Source organism: Lagopus muta, chromosome 6, assembly GCF_023343835.1.
Source record: "Lagopus muta isolate bLagMut1 chromosome 6, bLagMut1 primary, whole genome shotgun sequence".
In the NCBI taxonomy this organism is placed as follows: Eukaryota; Metazoa; Chordata; class Aves; order Galliformes; family Phasianidae; genus Lagopus; species Lagopus muta.
In genome coordinates, this window is record NC_064438.1 from 54,712,685 (window position 1) to 54,729,698 (window position 17,014).

General features: G+C 47.7%; 1 protein-coding gene across 1 annotated transcript in view; it reads right to left on the reverse strand.

Moving 5' to 3' along the window:
• Positions 1–17,014, reverse strand: part of DAAM1 (dishevelled associated activator of morphogenesis 1) — an 81,819-nt gene that overhangs the window by 33,247 nt on the left and 31,558 nt on the right. The window contains 2 exon segments of the mRNA XM_048948486.1: positions 3,613–3,702; positions 16,752–16,975. Of these exon segments, the coding sequence (XP_048804443.1) occupies positions 3,613–3,702; positions 16,752–16,934 (273 nt within the window). The 5' untranslated portion in view covers positions 16,935–16,975.

A 17,014-nucleotide genomic window follows, 5' to 3' on the forward strand; every position in this document is an offset into this window, starting at 1 on the left:
ATTTATATCAACACAAGCCCCGTGGTCAAGCTCCAGGACAAAGATGCACGTGGAGCAGAAAGCTGGAAAGCAGAGCTCTCTGGAGGTTGGAAGGCACAGTCAGACAGGAAAGAGGCCATCTGGTTGGGAAAAACAATATCATTGGAGAGTCATCACTCACTTCCCTATTTATCATGTTTTTTCCCTGTTCTCCCTGCAAACACACCACTGTTGCCTTTTCCTAACGCAAAGGGACCGTGATGTTACATCTGACAGCTGAGGAAATGTTAGATGTAAAGGTAACTCTTGCTTGCCCGAGGACAGCTTCCTACTGAAGAGCTATGTGCCCAGCATCACCACGCTAACAGCTTTTCAGCACAGGTTTAAAGCATGCAGCGTCGTTTGTCATCTTCACAGGTCGTTTGTCATCCCTGCACAACCTCTGCTCGGGTTCTACAGATGCTGCAGAGAGATAGGTTTAAATGAAAGGGAGGGGCCAGAGCCAGAACCCATATATTTTTGGACTGCATTTAGCTACCAATCCCTTCCATGCACCTATTTGTGGTGCACTTCTGCCTGAATACCCGCAATCTACATTCATTCTGAGGATCTTAAAGATGACCCAGTGACTTGCTCCAGCAGCATGACGGCTGGGGCTGGCAGGAGTCAACCCTCCTGCAAGGAAGAGGTGCTGCAGAGTAAGAGCACAGTGTTATTTATTAGCTCCCTTTGGAGCCTGTCCTCTCTGCTTGAGAAAGGCCATCCCGAGTCCCTCTTTGTTTTTACTGTCTCAAACCCACAGCTAAAGAAACGTTAAACCTGGAAACCCTCCGGCTTCCTCTCTGTGCTTCCGAGCAATATCCTCTCCTGGAGAGCAGGACCAGCAGGGAATAAAATGCTTTGAGATGAGGTATGAAACGAGTCGTCATCCAGAAATACCACTTCTAAAATCAGACCTTATCCTGCTGTTAATGCACCTCCACTTTCACATCTCCTTGCTTTATCTCGGCTGAAGAAAGAGCTGACAACTTCAAAGGGGGTCCAGTACTCTTTAAATCCTCCCTCCTGATTTGAGTGTGGATTTAATGCAGACTTCAGCTCCTGCCTGAGTGGCTGCCTCCAGTCTGGCCAGCCTCAATCACAAGCTGCTTTTTCTCTCCCTGCACTCAGAGCATCAGAGGGCATTGAGGCCCTGGCACTGCTGCCTAGAAAGCTGTGGTGCCCCATCCCTGGAGGTGCTCAGGGCCAGGTTGGATGGGGTTCTGGGCAGCCTGATCTATAATCTGATCTAGTGTCTGACTTACTGGTTGGCAACCCTGCACATGGCAGAGGGGTTGGAACCTTTAAGGTCTCTTAAAAACTGCTCTCAGGAAAGTTTTGGACCCTTGGCAAGTCACTCAGCTGCCTATGACTGATATCAGCCTTTGCCAACTCCCCCCAGGACCCATCAGGTGTTACAAGTTCTCATGCATTTCAAGCAATGACTTGCTATTAACCATTGACAAGCCAAAATATTTCAGGCTGTCCCGAATTTCCCAAATCACAGCCACTGGGGCTGTGGCGGAGGCAGCTAGGTAGGACCCCAGCCTCATATCCAGCACAGCACTGCTGCCTAATCCCAGTAATTACTCTCAGTTGGAGAAGTCCAACCCTCAGTGCCAGATATTACAAGCTACCCTGAAGATAAAGCCAGATAAAAACCAAAGAGGTACACAAGTATGAGCTCTGCAAGGTGCTGTGACAGCCACAAATGTTTCTGTTGTCCTCAAGCCATGTTCACCACAGGGGAGCAGGACTGCCTAGAGCGTGCCATACACAGGGAAATGTTTTCCAGCACACCTGATTCCTGGCTCTCTGCGCTTCCCACCTGCTGAAGGCTCTGCTGAGATGGTTTTGCTCATTTTTAATTAAAAAGCAGGACAAAAGCATTTGTCTTTCTTGCAAACCAGCCACCAGCACACCTCCTGCATAAGCCCTGCAGGTTTCCCAGATGGTTTCTCGAGCAGGGCAGTGCTCTGGAGGATGGCACAGGGCACCTCTGCAGCTCTTTCCTTCACACCCACCAAGGAGCAGTGACTTTCTTCAGCACCATTTTCAAAACACATCACAGTGCCTGTGTGAGTGCTGGAATGGGGGAACATCAGTCCCATCTAAACCCTACACAGGAGATTAGATACCACATAATCTTCACACATAATAATAATTACATGGAGCTGCTTGATTTAAGTTCCTACTGTCTCTGATTATCCAGACACACTGGACCATGGCTAGCTTTATCCTAGAGGCAGCGACAAGTGAGCATCCTCTGCTCATTTCCTTGTTGATTAGGAACAGTGCCTGTAATTTGTTAACATCTTCTCCCCTCCAATTTAAATCTCGGGTATGCCAGGCCTCTGTATAACAATAATACATGGATTTTAGGGGTATTTCTGAGAGGCTTAAAACTTAACCCTACATGAGCAAGGTAAGCTGTCTCTTGGCCTGAAATGAGGCTAGAAAATCTGGTGCCATTGCTAGAGCTGAAGAAAACATGCATTAGCAGTGACAAGTGCCATGTGAGCACAGCCAGGCCACCATGAGCATTTCAAAGCCAACTTCTGCAGCAAAATGGAAACGTTATGGGATGTGATAGCAAATTTGGGAATGATGGGCATTTGCCCCCCACTGAGAGATGAAGATGCAAAGCTAAGCTCCTGGAATCAACTTGTCCTTACCATGCTTCAATCAGTTTCTAAAATTTAATATTTTTTCAAAGAATCATAGAATGGCCTGAGTTGGAAAGGATCTTAAAGAACACCTAGCTCCAAACATCTGCAACTCTTCAGCTTCCTTCTAATGGGAGCCAAAATTGGCAGTGGAGGAATGAACAACCTCTAAATCAGGCACCAGATCAGACCCAGGGCCCCATCCAACTTGGCCAGGGATGGGTACCCATAGCAGTGCCAGGGCCTCACCTCCCTTTAAATGAAAAATTTCCCCCTAACATCTAATCTAAACCTCTCCTCTTTTAGTTTAAAACCATTTCCACTTGTCCTGTCACTATCAGTCTATGTCAAAAGTTGGTCTCCCTCCTAATGAGCCCCTTTTAAATACTGGAAGGACTTTTTGCCCCATTTCTCCCCAGTGCAGTAATTCCTGCAGGATCTCTACTTTGGGCAATACAGGGAAAGAAGTGATTCCCCCCCCTCAGCTGGGGGTTCTGCAACCCTCAGGGAATGGACTGCTTTGCAAGAATACAGGAGCAAAAATCTTTGTTATACAGGGGAAAAAATGCTATTGGAGTGCAGGAAGCCCAGACCTTGAGTGACCACGAGGCTTGCAGTGGTCAGTCTGTCCCCAGTTTTGGGACTTGGAGAAATTGCAAGGAAACCAAGTGCCTTGCAGAGACCCAGCTCATATCCAAGAGGGCTCAGCAGAAAGGGTTCTGCATTTTGAAGATGTGGCTCTCAGGTCCCTGCTGGCCACCTAAATTTCCCAGGACCACCTCAGGGAACAGACAGGTTTCTGTGATGCCCCAAATACTACTTTGCACAAAGAGCACACAAAGTTGTTGCTTCTCCTTCACATGCCTCCCCTCCCAGGTATAGGGAAGGTGAACGCTCAGCTATAGTAGCACGCAGACATGTCTCTTACTTTTTTCTTGCTGCAGTAGATCTGCCACTTCTTCTCCGCCGGCAGGGCAAACATAGCTTCTCTGTGCTTGTCAGTGAGGTCAAGTTCATCCTGACAAGGGGAAAAACAAACCATGTGAGTACACAGCACGGTGATCACACAGACACAACCCCCCAGGCGAGCGATGCAGACCAGTGGCCGTCCCAGCGCATCGCCCCGTGTCCTGCACCTATTGATTTGCCAGGTCAATTCTCTAATTATCATCCTGTGATTGCTGACCTCTCCATGACTCCTGGGTGGCAGCAGGCTGCTGGGAGGAAGCAGCTGTAAAACTGCCTGGCCCCTTCCAGACATCTCCTAAATTGCTTCTAGGGCAGCGGCAGCTTGGAAAGGACATCAATACACCAAGAGCCCAGTGGTTACATCTACATACATACACAGAGATCTGAAGCTCTAAGGGACTTGGGTTGACAGGTTTTTTGGCTTTTGGTACGTTTACTAATAATTTTAAAAAGCACTTTTTCCTAGTAACTACACTTGAAAAAGAGATACATCTTCTCCATCAAAAGTGCATATGTACTGCATACACAGCCTGGAGATCAAGCCATTTACTGACAGATCTTCTTAGTTTATGTGGTTTTATTTTAAAGGGCACATCCATTTTTGACTTGGAGGCCTCAGTTAGCAGTGTGCCCTCCACTGGGATGCCTGAGTACTATCAAAGCCTCGTTGCTTCCTGCTGCTAGATGTAGGTCAGAGCTTTTATCAGAGAACGAACTAAATAAAGCATTCCGGCAGGGCTGCGAGGCTCATTTCTAAAGCCAACATTGATCCTACAGCTGTGGATGTCTCTGAAAGCCACCCCCATCGATGGCAAGCCTTTTGCTGGAGGGGTGCTGGCACGGCGGTGGGAGCACTGGGGATGCTGCACAAGGTCACAGGAGAGGCATACTGTGGCCTGCAGCCAACTCATCCCACCCAGTCTGTGATTTAACTAAGAGGATCCCCATTAAAATTACACACTTAATTCCAGCAACTAAAAAGCAATTGGGAAGAAAAAAAAAAAGCTGCACAAAGACTCTTAAATTGTTCCTGCCTGAGTAATAACACTTACAAACTAATTGTTTTCTCCATGCTGGTAGATTCTGGTACCCCAACCAAAGGTAAAAGCCCCATTGGGCGAAGGCTGAACAAGCAGCCTACGGGTAGAAGTGGTCCCTACATGAGCAAGCCTACATGAAGAAATCTAGCTGATTTAATTAAAGCTTATGTTGCATCCAGTATTCAAGGAAGGGAGCCTTCAGCTATCTTGTAATCCAAACAGCATGATATGCCACATCCTGACCATCTCCGAGAGAAGAGGCAGCTGCAGTTTTACCTATATATCCACTGCAGGTAAAGATTTCACTTCCCAATAAATTGCTTCTCAAAAGGAAGGCATGATGGAGCTTTATTGGTTATATTTGTATGGAGCAGCTTTGCCTCTACCTGGACTCTCTCTTCCACATCAACTGACCCTTCAAACCAATGCTCAAGTGGGCATCCCCCACTTGAAGGGTCACTTGATGAGCCCAGCTGATGCATGGGGAGCTGTGGGAGCAGGCTTGCAAGATGCCCTTACAAGGGAAACACCTAGCAGCAATTCCTCCTGTTCAAACACAGTTCTTTGGAGAAGGATGTTGGGGTGGGTGAGAGGAGATGAGGGTTCTGTGATAGATATCCACTCTGGGGTGAGGGTCACCCGAGTGCGACCCAACGCCTCCCTGCCACCTGAACCCCAGGCACAGCTGTGCTGAGGGGCTCAGCAAAAATATTCATTGAAACATTTCAAATACCCAAAACCTAAAAATAAGACTTGTGCAAACGTGAAGATTTATTAACCAAGAGAAAACATAAACTGAGCTAAAGCTTCAGCAGTAGTAAGAAGGAATAAAGCAGAAGAACATTTAAGGTGCTGGGATATGACAATACGCAAACACATCCAAATAAGGTGCAGAAATACTGCTGAGCCTCACACAGCACATTCCATTGTGCCCAAGCTCTAACAAGTAATCACAGCCCTGCATCCCTCAGAAACACCTACCTAATGATGTCTTGAAGGATGCTTGGGAGAGGTGTTTAAATAAATAATAAGTGGCAAGCAGTGAATACAAAACCCCTCATAATCACACAGTGACTAATAACTGTTATTCTGAGCTGTAACAACGACTTAACAATGAAGAATGAGATCTCTGCTGTTGGGATATGCATGGGAATCCCTACTCCTGCCCTCAGCTTCAGGGTTTGAAGCACCACAGTGCTCATGGATGAGTTTCTCAGGACTCCTTGGCCCCAAGCAGTCTGCTGAGATACCATCCTTTCAACTCCAGATGATCAACAGAGGAGACAAAACCCAACCATCTTCCAGTTGTTCACAGGCAACCGTACCAACTCTGGGCTGAGAAAATCATCTGCAACTGCACTGCTGAGTTATGACAGTAGTTGGGCACAACTTCAAACCCATCCACACCTTCAATTAATAATCATGAAGTCAATAATTAGATGATTCTAACCGGCAATTAATTATATAGGCCATTTGCAAGCCATACACTGCAACCCTAGCACGTGATGTTGGCAGTGGTTGAAGAAGACAGCCCCAGGTTAGTGTCCATCCCCACCCACCACTTTCACCTCTTTGCCTCTACCAGCTCGGCCCCTTTGCACCTGGCTGTCTCCCACAGCCAGAGCTGCCAACTTTGCTATTTTAAAGATTCATTTGGAATCAGGTCAAAGGCACGTAAAATAACAGCCTCATTTTGCTACCAAAAGGAAGTCTCTGCCCAGAGTATTTTTACTGGAAAGAGATATGCTGCTTTTAAATATTTATCCCGTACAGTTAAACTCTTCACCTTTAGATCAGGAAACATGTTTCCACATTAAATCTGCATTTGAATATGACTTTAAAACAAAACAAAAAAGCCTCATAAGGGAGATGTGACTGAGTTTATCCTATTTCTAGGACGTAAAATACAACCATACGGCTTGCCTTGCTGATGGCTCAAGGTTCCCCCTCGCACCAGGCAAACTTCTTTGTGCACAACATGAATGTACAGCAAAAGTTGTTCCACACTGCTCTCCTAAAGCTACCTTAAGAACACATGCACCAAATTGGAGTTTTCATCCCTCCCTCCACCTGCCCCTGGGAGGTTGCACAGTGGTACTAAGGAGAAAGGTGCCCACGGTCCTGACATTGCCAAGCCAGCAATTGGACAGTATGGGGAATCCAGGCTGTAAGGATGCACCTGTGGATGGAAGTACCAGGGTGGGGAGCAAATACCAAAAAAGAGTTCTGCTGAGTGGTGCAGGGACAGGAGAAGCTGTGAGGGTTCAAGCTGTCTATGGTGTCTATGGAAGGAAGATCTGGGTCCACCTGTTCCAATGCCCTGCTCAAGCAGGGCACTGAGCTGTTGCTCAGTACCACGTCCACATGGCTTTTGACTATCTAAAGGTGGGACACTCCACAGCCTCTCTGGATTGCAGCCAGTGCAGGCTCTGGGCATGGCTTACATGCAAACCCAGATTAGAGAAAAGGAAGGCACTGCTGCTGAAATAACTAGCTAACTCTCCAAGCAGACAGGGCATCAAAGTGCAGCCCCAGACTGCTGCAGACACTTGTGCCATGCTGGAAGTTTGAACAAGCGTCTTCCAAGGGCTGAGAGCCATTGGCTTTCACTGGGGAAGTGGCAAGAAGTGAGGAGGTGTCTGGGGCTGCCAGCTCCATGACACGAGGTCAGCAGAGGAAGGGAGGCAGCAGGGCGGAATGGCTTTAGGTCACATTGGAGCACAGGGGATATATATAAAGAGTGGTTTGAATGCTAAGGTTAGGCAGGACAGCCCAGGCGTGAAATTGCAGAGCTGGAGACTGAAGCACCTGCATTCCTCCCCTTTGCTATTCCCTGCTCGATGGGGTGGCAGAGATGGGACACAATGCTGTGTGCACCATCTGTTACATCAGCAGAGTACCATGTAATCACCACTGGGTTTTCCTTTACAGCTCATAAACTCCACATCCAAAAAAAAACCCTCCATAAAAAGTAGGGAGGAGAGATTAAAAAACAGATAATTAAATAACCAGAGAGGGTTTGCCACTCCCGGGATATTTTCAGAGGTGGTAGGAAACATGATGAAAAATTTATCAACAGTCTAATATACCTTTCAGGCTGATTAATTGTGCAACTGCAACATGTGGAGGAGATGGGGAGAGAGGAGGTTATTTGGAGTCAGAGTTGAAATAAAAATTAACGAAAAGGTTTGTTTGGGGTTGATATATACAAGTGTGCCTACATACATATTTACATGCATACATATATATGCATATATAGGACGAAGTTTTTCGCTCAGATGTGGTGAGGCACTGCAACAAGTTGCCCAAAGAGGTTGTGGATGCTCCATCCCTGGAGGCATTCAAGGCCAGGCTGGATGTGGCTCTGGGCAGCCTGGTCTGGTAGCTGGCGACCTGCACACAGCAGGGGGGTTGAAACTCAATGATCATTGTGGTCCTTTTCAACCCAAGCCATTCTATGGTTCTATGATATAGAAAGACATCCTAGACCAATAAAAGAACAACATAACAAACAAGTGAATGAACTCCTGATGGACAGGCGCAGAGTTTTGAAGCTTCTGTGTAAGGCTGCAAGGACACCAGTGGGACTGCAGCACACAGCCAAGATCTCTATCCTCAAATATATACAGAAAGATCCAAGACTGTCTAAAAAATAACAATAACAACAAAAACCAAGAGAAAAAAGAAACAAGTGGAACTTGTGGTGCTAACTGGTACAGCATGGGAAATAAAAAGAAAAAAAATTGCCTGTTGAAGTCTGCGCCGGCTTCCTTTCTCAGGGGTCATATCGCTTTTTCACCCTCTTCCAGGCATTCTTCTCCAAGTTCATCAATGTGATTTATCCAAGAATGTTGCAGTGTCAAGGGAAACAGCAATCAGCATTTTTCCTCCTGTACCTCATCTAATCTTCTTCCTCCGAACGAACGTGCTGCCTTGCCGGGAGGCTGCTGCACTCACTGTTGTTCCTGGCCATGATGTACAATGGCACACAGCAAATTTTAAGTTGTTTTCTTCCAGAAACAGACATATTAATCAGTGGCCACTACAGCTGTATGCAAACAAATTGTCACCTTCAAACACAATCTGAAGGTAATGCATCCTGCTGTGCCACTCCTCTGTCTTTCTAGCACTTATTCAAGCAATTCCAACTCTCAGTGTAGGCAGATTTAGCTTAGCTTTTTGTTTTAAATATGGAGGCCTTTTGATTTTAGTACAAGTAATAAAAATACCTCCTCTCTAGCACAGGTTTTTCCACCATCAGTGCTCTGAGGACTCAAATCAGCCCCCAGACAGGCTGACCCCAGCCAGTGTTACCATATACATCAATTTATGTACGGCAATTGGCACCTGGAAATATGAACCATGACCAAAAACCTACTGTTTACGTTTATTAATGAGTAAGCATAAGGGATAGAAGATTCATATTCATTTTGCCTTTATCATTTAATGAATGCTTTGAAGAAAGGAAATTGCCTACAGCAAGGCAACGAGCAGCAACAAGGCCTCCTCCCACATTTAATTTGAAGTCCTAAATTAGAAAGAACAGACCCCAATCCATCCTGCTTTGCAGCTTTCAGTTACTAACCTGAACACATTGGACAGACATAAAAAACATAAATATTCCTCTCCTCTCCTGCAGGAAAGATTATGGCCATCAATATCTGATTTAGCTGTTTGATAAACTACTGCAGCTGCTTTGTATTCCATCAGTTCAGACACCTAACTGACTGCTTTATCATTATTTCATCTAATTAACTACTTCAATCTTCTATAAGTTCAGATTTTAAAGGTGTTCACATTCCAACACCGATGCATTTTAAAAAAGAAGTATCAGTGTAGGTTTCTCCATCGTTTTGTAGTCATGTGAAACCACATATATGCATATTGTTAATTTACTGAGCTCAGCCTTCCATGACCTTTTCACCAACATCATCTGGAAAACCTCTCTCCCATTTTAATTAAACACTTCTGCAGCCTAAATTAATGTGCACAGCACCCTAAAGCAAGGACTGCCTTGATCTAAGCTGTTTTACCCAGACGGGCACTCTCAGATCTAAAGCCCTGCAGGTGGATGGCCAGAGAGCTTTTTCCACACAATTGAACCTAAACCCTGAAAGCAACAAAATAAGATGTATTGGCCCATTATCTGTTACTGAGATAGCTAAAATGGATGAAATTTAAGTTAACCTCTGCTGAACATAACTGCCCTTCAGCTGGTGCAGCTCATAGCATAACAAATAATGGTGTTGGCAAATAAATAACAAAGAGGTTTCAGATGTGCATTTCCTGCCTATTTCTAGATGCAAAGAAGCAGCTCCCTTTTCAATCACTTTTTAGATACCCCTTTTGTTGATGAAATCTGTCAGACTACTAAAGTTGGAAGATAAGCCAATGGGTCAAACATCCCACGCTCAAAACAGATGCTCACTTATCATTGAATCATAGAACTCTTAGAGTTGGAAGGGACCTTTAAAGGCCATTTAGTCCAACCCCACTGCAATAAGCAGAGACATCTGCAGCTTGATCAGGGTGCTCAAAGCACCATGCATGGTTTATCTGGGGCTGAACCACTCCAGGACTCCCTCAGCCTGAGGAAGGGCATCAAAAAGGGGTCATAAGGGAGCTTCACACTACCTCAGTCTTGAAAGCTCACCAAGATTTACTGCTATGCACGCAGGGCCTGAAGGGTGCAGCTGAGGAAAGCAGGACTCAGCCACAGCCAGATGCTGACAGGCACTGCAAGGTGGAAATAGGCTCCTTCCATAGCTGTGTCTTAGAGATCACACGAACAAACAAATAAATGAACAAATACACACATGCGTATACATCTGCACAAGGTGCATCCCATCAGCAGTCTGGCTCAGACACCTGGCCTGCCCAGTGGCTGCCCATAGATCTCAAGACAGCAGGGGGTGGGGGTGGTGGCCCCCATGTTATTTGGGATACCCCTCTCACCACTGTCCCTCTGTGCTTCTCTGCAGGTATGTGGATGAGCTTTAAAACACAATCTAACAACAAACCTACTCATTTTTCTCTTACTTAACCAATACCTTTTGTAAGTTAAAGCTCCAAGCCAAGCCTGGGATGCTTCATAGGAAAGAAATGTTGTCACTCCACTCCATACTGCTGATGTGCTACGTGCCTTCCCTGCAAAGCAGCTCTGCTTCCAAGGAAACGGCAAGATGTCTGCTGAAACTACTTGGTTTTAGGTGTTCTTAGGGAAGCTAAACCCCTCAAATATAGGTACTGTTTCACATGTTGGGAAGCCTCAAAGGCAGAATCTGATCTTGGCTGTGCACCGGGGAAGGAAGAGATCCTGCTTTCAGCAGATACTGCAGCAGCACGGATAGCTTTCCTACTGCTTCCTACTAAGGTTGGCAACAAAGTAAAATCCACACAGAGTTCAATCCTGCAGACGCCTGACCAACTAGGCCAGTACCTCTCTGGTGACTCCTAAGGGGTGCTGGTGCAAGCTGAAACCCAGAATGCCCCAGCAAACATCACTGAAGCATTACCAAATGAGCTACACGGGCATCTCCCACTGATGTGGCCTCCTCTTTTATGAAGTGCAAAGAGGAAAGCACTTAGCAGGTAGACCATATAATTTTTTCCACTTCAGCTGTACTTCTCACGGAGACAAAGAGCTTTTCTTATTCACGCTACGGGTTTGTGTTGTGCTGTAACACAGCTCCTTCTTAACATTACTGCTTGGGAACAGCGAGCCCTTCAGAGCCAGGTGAGCCCCCATACTGGTTTGTAGCTGTAACAGACTGTGGTTTCACAGATGCTTCAGTCAGGATACAGCACTCCTTGGTGGATTACTTTGTTCAAGTGTATATGGCACATGTGGGCAGAAAATCCTTATTTCCTCACTGAGGAGGTGTGCAGTGCCTGTAGCAGATGCTCACCTGCCAAAACACAGGCTGAAGGCACTGAGCCCAAAGGCATCGTGCCATGAGGCACCAAGAGCCAGCGGGTGTCCTGAGGAGGCCCTGTGGTCCAGCCTGCTCTGCCACGGCACCAGAAGATGGAAGATGGCTTCAGCACCGTGGAGCAGTTCTCAAGATCCTGAAGTTCCTAGCAGAGCCAAAAGGCAGCGGGAAAGGACAGCTGACCTGCGAGCATGAAATGCAATGCCCTGCTTTGCAGTTGATCCCTCAGCTGTTCTTTAAAAGCCGTGTTGTTTTGCAAGGCCAAAAACCTCATGCGTTCTCCTTATCGGATTAGAAACTGGGGGAAAAGCACATTATTGAAGTTCCTGAGTAAAACCTGGTGATGAGTTCACAGAATACAGGGGCTGGAAGAGACCTCCGGGGATCGTCCAGTCCAACTCCTGCTCATACAGCTCCCTACAGTAGGTTGCACAGGAAAGGTTCAGGTGGGCTTTGAGCATCTCCAGAGCAGGGGACTCCACAACCTCTCTGGGTAACCTATTCCAGTGCTCTGTCACTAACACAGTAAAGCTTATTCTCATCTTCACGTGAAACTTTCTGTCTTCCAATTTGTGCCCTTGTCCTCTTGCTGGGCACCACAGAAAAGAGCCTGCCCCATCCATTTGACTTCCACCCTTTAGATATTTATAAACAGCAATGAGATCCTCTCTCAGTCTCCAGGCTCCTATCCATCTTTGTAGCCCTTCACTACAAAGGAGGAAGAGTACCACACTTGTGAAAGCATTTTACCTCCATGCTATTTCTACTCAAGATGTATTTATGGGCTCATATAGGCAGTATTTCTCAAGCTGAGCCAGAGCCCAGGTTCAATACAAAGAGAACGTACATGTGTTCCACTGAAAGAAGCAATAAAACTATACCCAGATCATCTCAGCCAAGCACAAAACATCATCAGCCACAGACAAATCCCTAATCTTGAAGCATTTCAAAGGCAATGCAGAGTTAATCTCTGTGCCCAGGGATGCTGCTGCACCCAAAGAGCAGCTCTGTCACCTCTGATGAAATGCATCAGTTGCCATGAGCACAGCAGAATGCAAATGCTGTAAGAAATATTGTAGACTAGGCAACTTTTGCTTTGTTCCTCAGTCTCCCAAGTTTCCAACACTTCACAAAACGGTAGAGAGTGATGTAGTAGACCTCCACACCTCTGTGCATCACAGCACATCAACCCTCCAGAGATCCCTGTAATGGCAGTGACAAATACCCCACAGCATCAACAACCTGATGCGTCCCAGGGGTGAGATCACTGCACAGCCACTCACCTCCTGATGCCATATCCACCAGTCTCTGAAACCTGATGGCTGCTGGAAGTGGGGAGGAGGGATCTGGAGAAGGATACGTGCTCTGGTTTTATAGGCTGTGTCTGAAAATGGGGCTGCTGCTCATCATGGATGGGATATAGGGCTAGATGGAGGCTGCACAAATTTATTTTACATTGCTAACAATGAGTAAAAAGTGAAAAGGTTGGGGACCAGACACTAGAATTTTCTAATAGCCCAAGTGTTTGGGAGGACAAGTCTCCAAGGATGGCCAAAGCAGCACCTTCTATGAGCCCTTTCCTTCACCCCAGAGATGCCAGGTAGGAGAGAGGCGTAAGACCTGCAAGAGGTGGTGCCTTGTGCTCCTAGGGCAAGCAAAACTCTAATCTGAGGAGCCACCAGAGCACTGCCAGGATGATGACACCACTGCAGTCTGCCCTTACCAGGCTATGGGGCAGGGAGATGAGACACAGCAATGGGTAACTCAGCATCAAAACTGCTTACAAACCAGCTGCCTTGTCCAACAAGAGTAATGGAAAGCGCATGTACAAATGCTCTGCTCTTCCCACTCCCTCTATCCCCTCCAAACACACCCGAAGGGTCCTGGGCCCTGCTGGGGACTGCCCACACTCGTGCTGACTTCCCTGCCTGAGCTGCTTGGCCCTCCACCCAGTCATGAACCGCATATCCCACAGGGCTGAAGCACATCACCACACACAGCGCTTCATTAAAAGCCTCAGAGTGACAAGGAGTGTTAAGCAGATATAAAGGACATCAGTCATTTACCCATCTGGTGGAAAGTCTAGTTGCTGGCAGAAAATAGACAAGATTGTTACGGCGAGATTCACCATATGGCACCATTATGCAGAGCTTTGCAAGTGCTTTCTCTGAGCGTGCAAGCAAGATTTCAGCCTTTGAAGAAACGCTGTATTGTTAGCCTAGATACACAGGAGCCTCTTGAAAGAAGCTGTGGCAGATGGCTCAGCTTTGTTCCCTGTGTTTGAAGGCAGCTCGTCAGGACGTGGACGTCCCCTGTCATGGGTACAAGGGACAGGCAGCCCCAGCACTGCCTCCCAGGGCTGGTGTTGGCGTCACTCTGAGGACACATGCATGCTACCACATGCCAAGGCATGCTGAACATCCTGATGGAGCACCAGAGGCTGCTGAAGGTGTAGAAATGGCCTAAACCCAGTGGGTGCTGCCGGAGGTACCTTGCTGCTGTGAGAACTCTGCAAGCTCTGCCCAACCTTGGTGGGATGCAGTAGTGGCAATGAAAGAGTTGCACAAAACCATCAAGTCTCATCCCAGCAAAAAGAGCTGCATAATGCTAAATTTTGCTGGAATACTCTGCTTTTGTCAGTGACTCCATACAGCACCTGCTCCTCCCTGGGTGGCTGAGCCTGGCCGGAGCCCCAGCAGGACACAGGACAAAGGAAAGCCTTTCAAATGGGGCCGGCGCCCGCTTGAGCGACATCCCAACAATACCCCCACGAAAGCCCATTCAACTCTGGGGAGGGGGAAGGAAGGGAAAGGGGAAAAGTTGCTCTGGGAGGAAATAGTAATCATTCACTGACTGCAGCAACAGCATTTCCATGTGCTCGGAGCAAAGGCAAGCCACTACCTGCTCCTGTTGCTGGCTGGGATGGGATGTATAGTACCCACAGCCTAGGCTGCAAATGGGGCACATTCCCTGCTGGAAAAGCACCTGCACAGCCACAACATGAAAACAAGACTATTCTGCAGAAGTTGAAAAGCAGTTAAAATGCAAAGTGTCTACGTACAAGGGAGTTCATACAGCACATGGCAGGAAAACAAAACAAGCTTCTAGCTAACCTTGGAGATACAAGTGCTGGCTTAAACCCTCAGCAGTCTAAGCCCTCGTGCTCTGCTACTGGCCCAATCACAGTTGCTCTCCAAAGTTGTTACTGGACTCAGATGAGCATTAAGAACACCCAGAATCCTAAAGATTTTTGGCAGGATTGCTCCAAAAAGAAAGAGGTGTTGCCCCTTGATGCTCACAGCAGCTCAGGGTCTGCAGAGTGGGGACCTTGTGCGTTGTTTATCTTTGTGGGAGGACTGTCCCAACGGGTGACCAAATCCAGGACTAAAATCCTCCCTGTGCACCACTCCAAGCCTGGGCTGAAGGGAACAAGTGGTGCAGAAAAGCCACTATGAAGCCACAAGAGTTGGCAGAGCACCAACCTGAACTGGCAAAGCCTCCAGGCTCCCTCCAGCCCCTCTGACTTCTATCAACCCAATGACCAAGTACACTGAGCCCTTTGGAGGCAGCCCTGCTCCCACAGTGTGGGCACATGTTGCCCTGTGGCAGACACTCAAGTGTGACCCGGCAGAGTTGGGGCCACGGTGCTGAGCAGCAACATGGGGCTCGGCAGGCATAAAGCTCAGCCCAGAGCCTCTGAGCGCTTTCTCTGTCTCTCTTCCAAATGTTACACAGTGGGTTTATACAGAAACAGTGGGATAGTTTCCAAACCATTTAGCTAATGCTGAAATTTAATACCCAGCACCAACAGGTTATGGAGAATAAGAAGGAGCTAGCTGTAACGGGGGTGCAGAGGGGAGGCTGCATCTTCACTCCTCAAAATGCCTTTTGGGGGAATCTGCCCTCACGCACCCATGGGGATCAGATCAGCCCTCCTTTCCTTTCCAGTTCAGGTAAATCACATTTCTGCAGACAAACCAAGGGGCTGCAGCTGCTTGCATAGGAGCACAGCAGGGACATGCTGCTTGCCCTCCCCGAATGACTCCAGGCCTCAAGGGAGCCAGCACGGCTTCCACTGACCCCACTCCTGATGCAGCAGCTGCCTCCCAGCTTTCTTCTCAGCAGCAGCTGGGGAAAAAAAAGCAAAACGTTGGCAGCATGAAGCAAGGGAAACACCAAAGCATGCCTGGGTCCGGCTGGTCCCCAGCAGCTCCTGCCTTGCTGCACATGCATCAATCTCCACAGTGCATCCTGTGCTGGAAGCATCCACCCAAATCTGGGGGGAGATGCTTTGAAAATCACCTGAGTGCAGAATGTGCTGTGGCTGCAGGGATGTCCTGTCCCCATTGTGGCACACTGTGCATCCCAGCCCACTTTGTCCTATTGTTCATGTAGAAAGTCCTCTGGGATAAACCTGCTCTGGAGTGGCCTGGATCACCAAACCCAGGCTGCCCATGACTGATGGGACATGCTTATCATGAGGTGTAACCTCCCAGCACCACAGCATGACCTTTCTGTTCCTGCTATACAACAAAACACCACAAAGAAATTCCATTTCAGTGCTGAACCAACTGAATTGGAGCATTTCTGGTCCATCCAATAAGCCATAGAGAAAAGCAAGGAAATTAAAGCTTCTTTTTGCTGATGTTTTTTATTTTTCTGTTCCATCTTTTTCAGAGTTTTGAGTACTGAGGGACAAAGAAACAGCATCTTGACTCTCTGAACATCAATTTAGACTGTTACCAAGGAATCCTGCAAAGCAGAGTGTGCAGCAAGGAAAACTGCTTTGCAACTACAGGGGATGAGCTGCTTTTCCAGCTCCCACACCACTATACCGCCCCACACTCCAGGGGTGTGCAAAGCAAGATATGACCCCTGCTGCTACCTGCCCTCAGAAATCAATACTTTCCAACAAGAAAGGGAAACCACCCCGAACTGGCAGTACTGCATGGAGGAGCAGAGCTCGAGGTTCAGCATTAAACCACTTGCAAGAGCAGCCCGATGCACCCTTTGCATCAAAGCCTGCCTGAAAACACAAACCCAAGCATGTCCTCACTGGACAGACTAGAAGGAGGGGGTGTGAGGGCTGGGAAGGGAAAAGAAAATATGAAAAGTGCTCTACTTACCACCAGCTCGGTGAACATGACATCCAGCTCCTCCACTGGTGGCATGGGCAGCGCGGGCTCCATGGTCTGCAGGGCAAAGCTGCTGTCATTGCGCAGCCGGTACGTGATCTCGGGATGGTCGCTGCTACGAAAGCAGCAGAAGATGAAGGAGATCCCCCGACCGCTCCTCTTCCTCGGGGCCATGGCCAAAACGCTCCGCGTCCCTCCCTGCTGGGCGCTAGATCCTGGGGAGAGAGGAGAGAGAAGGCTCTGGCAGCTGCCCT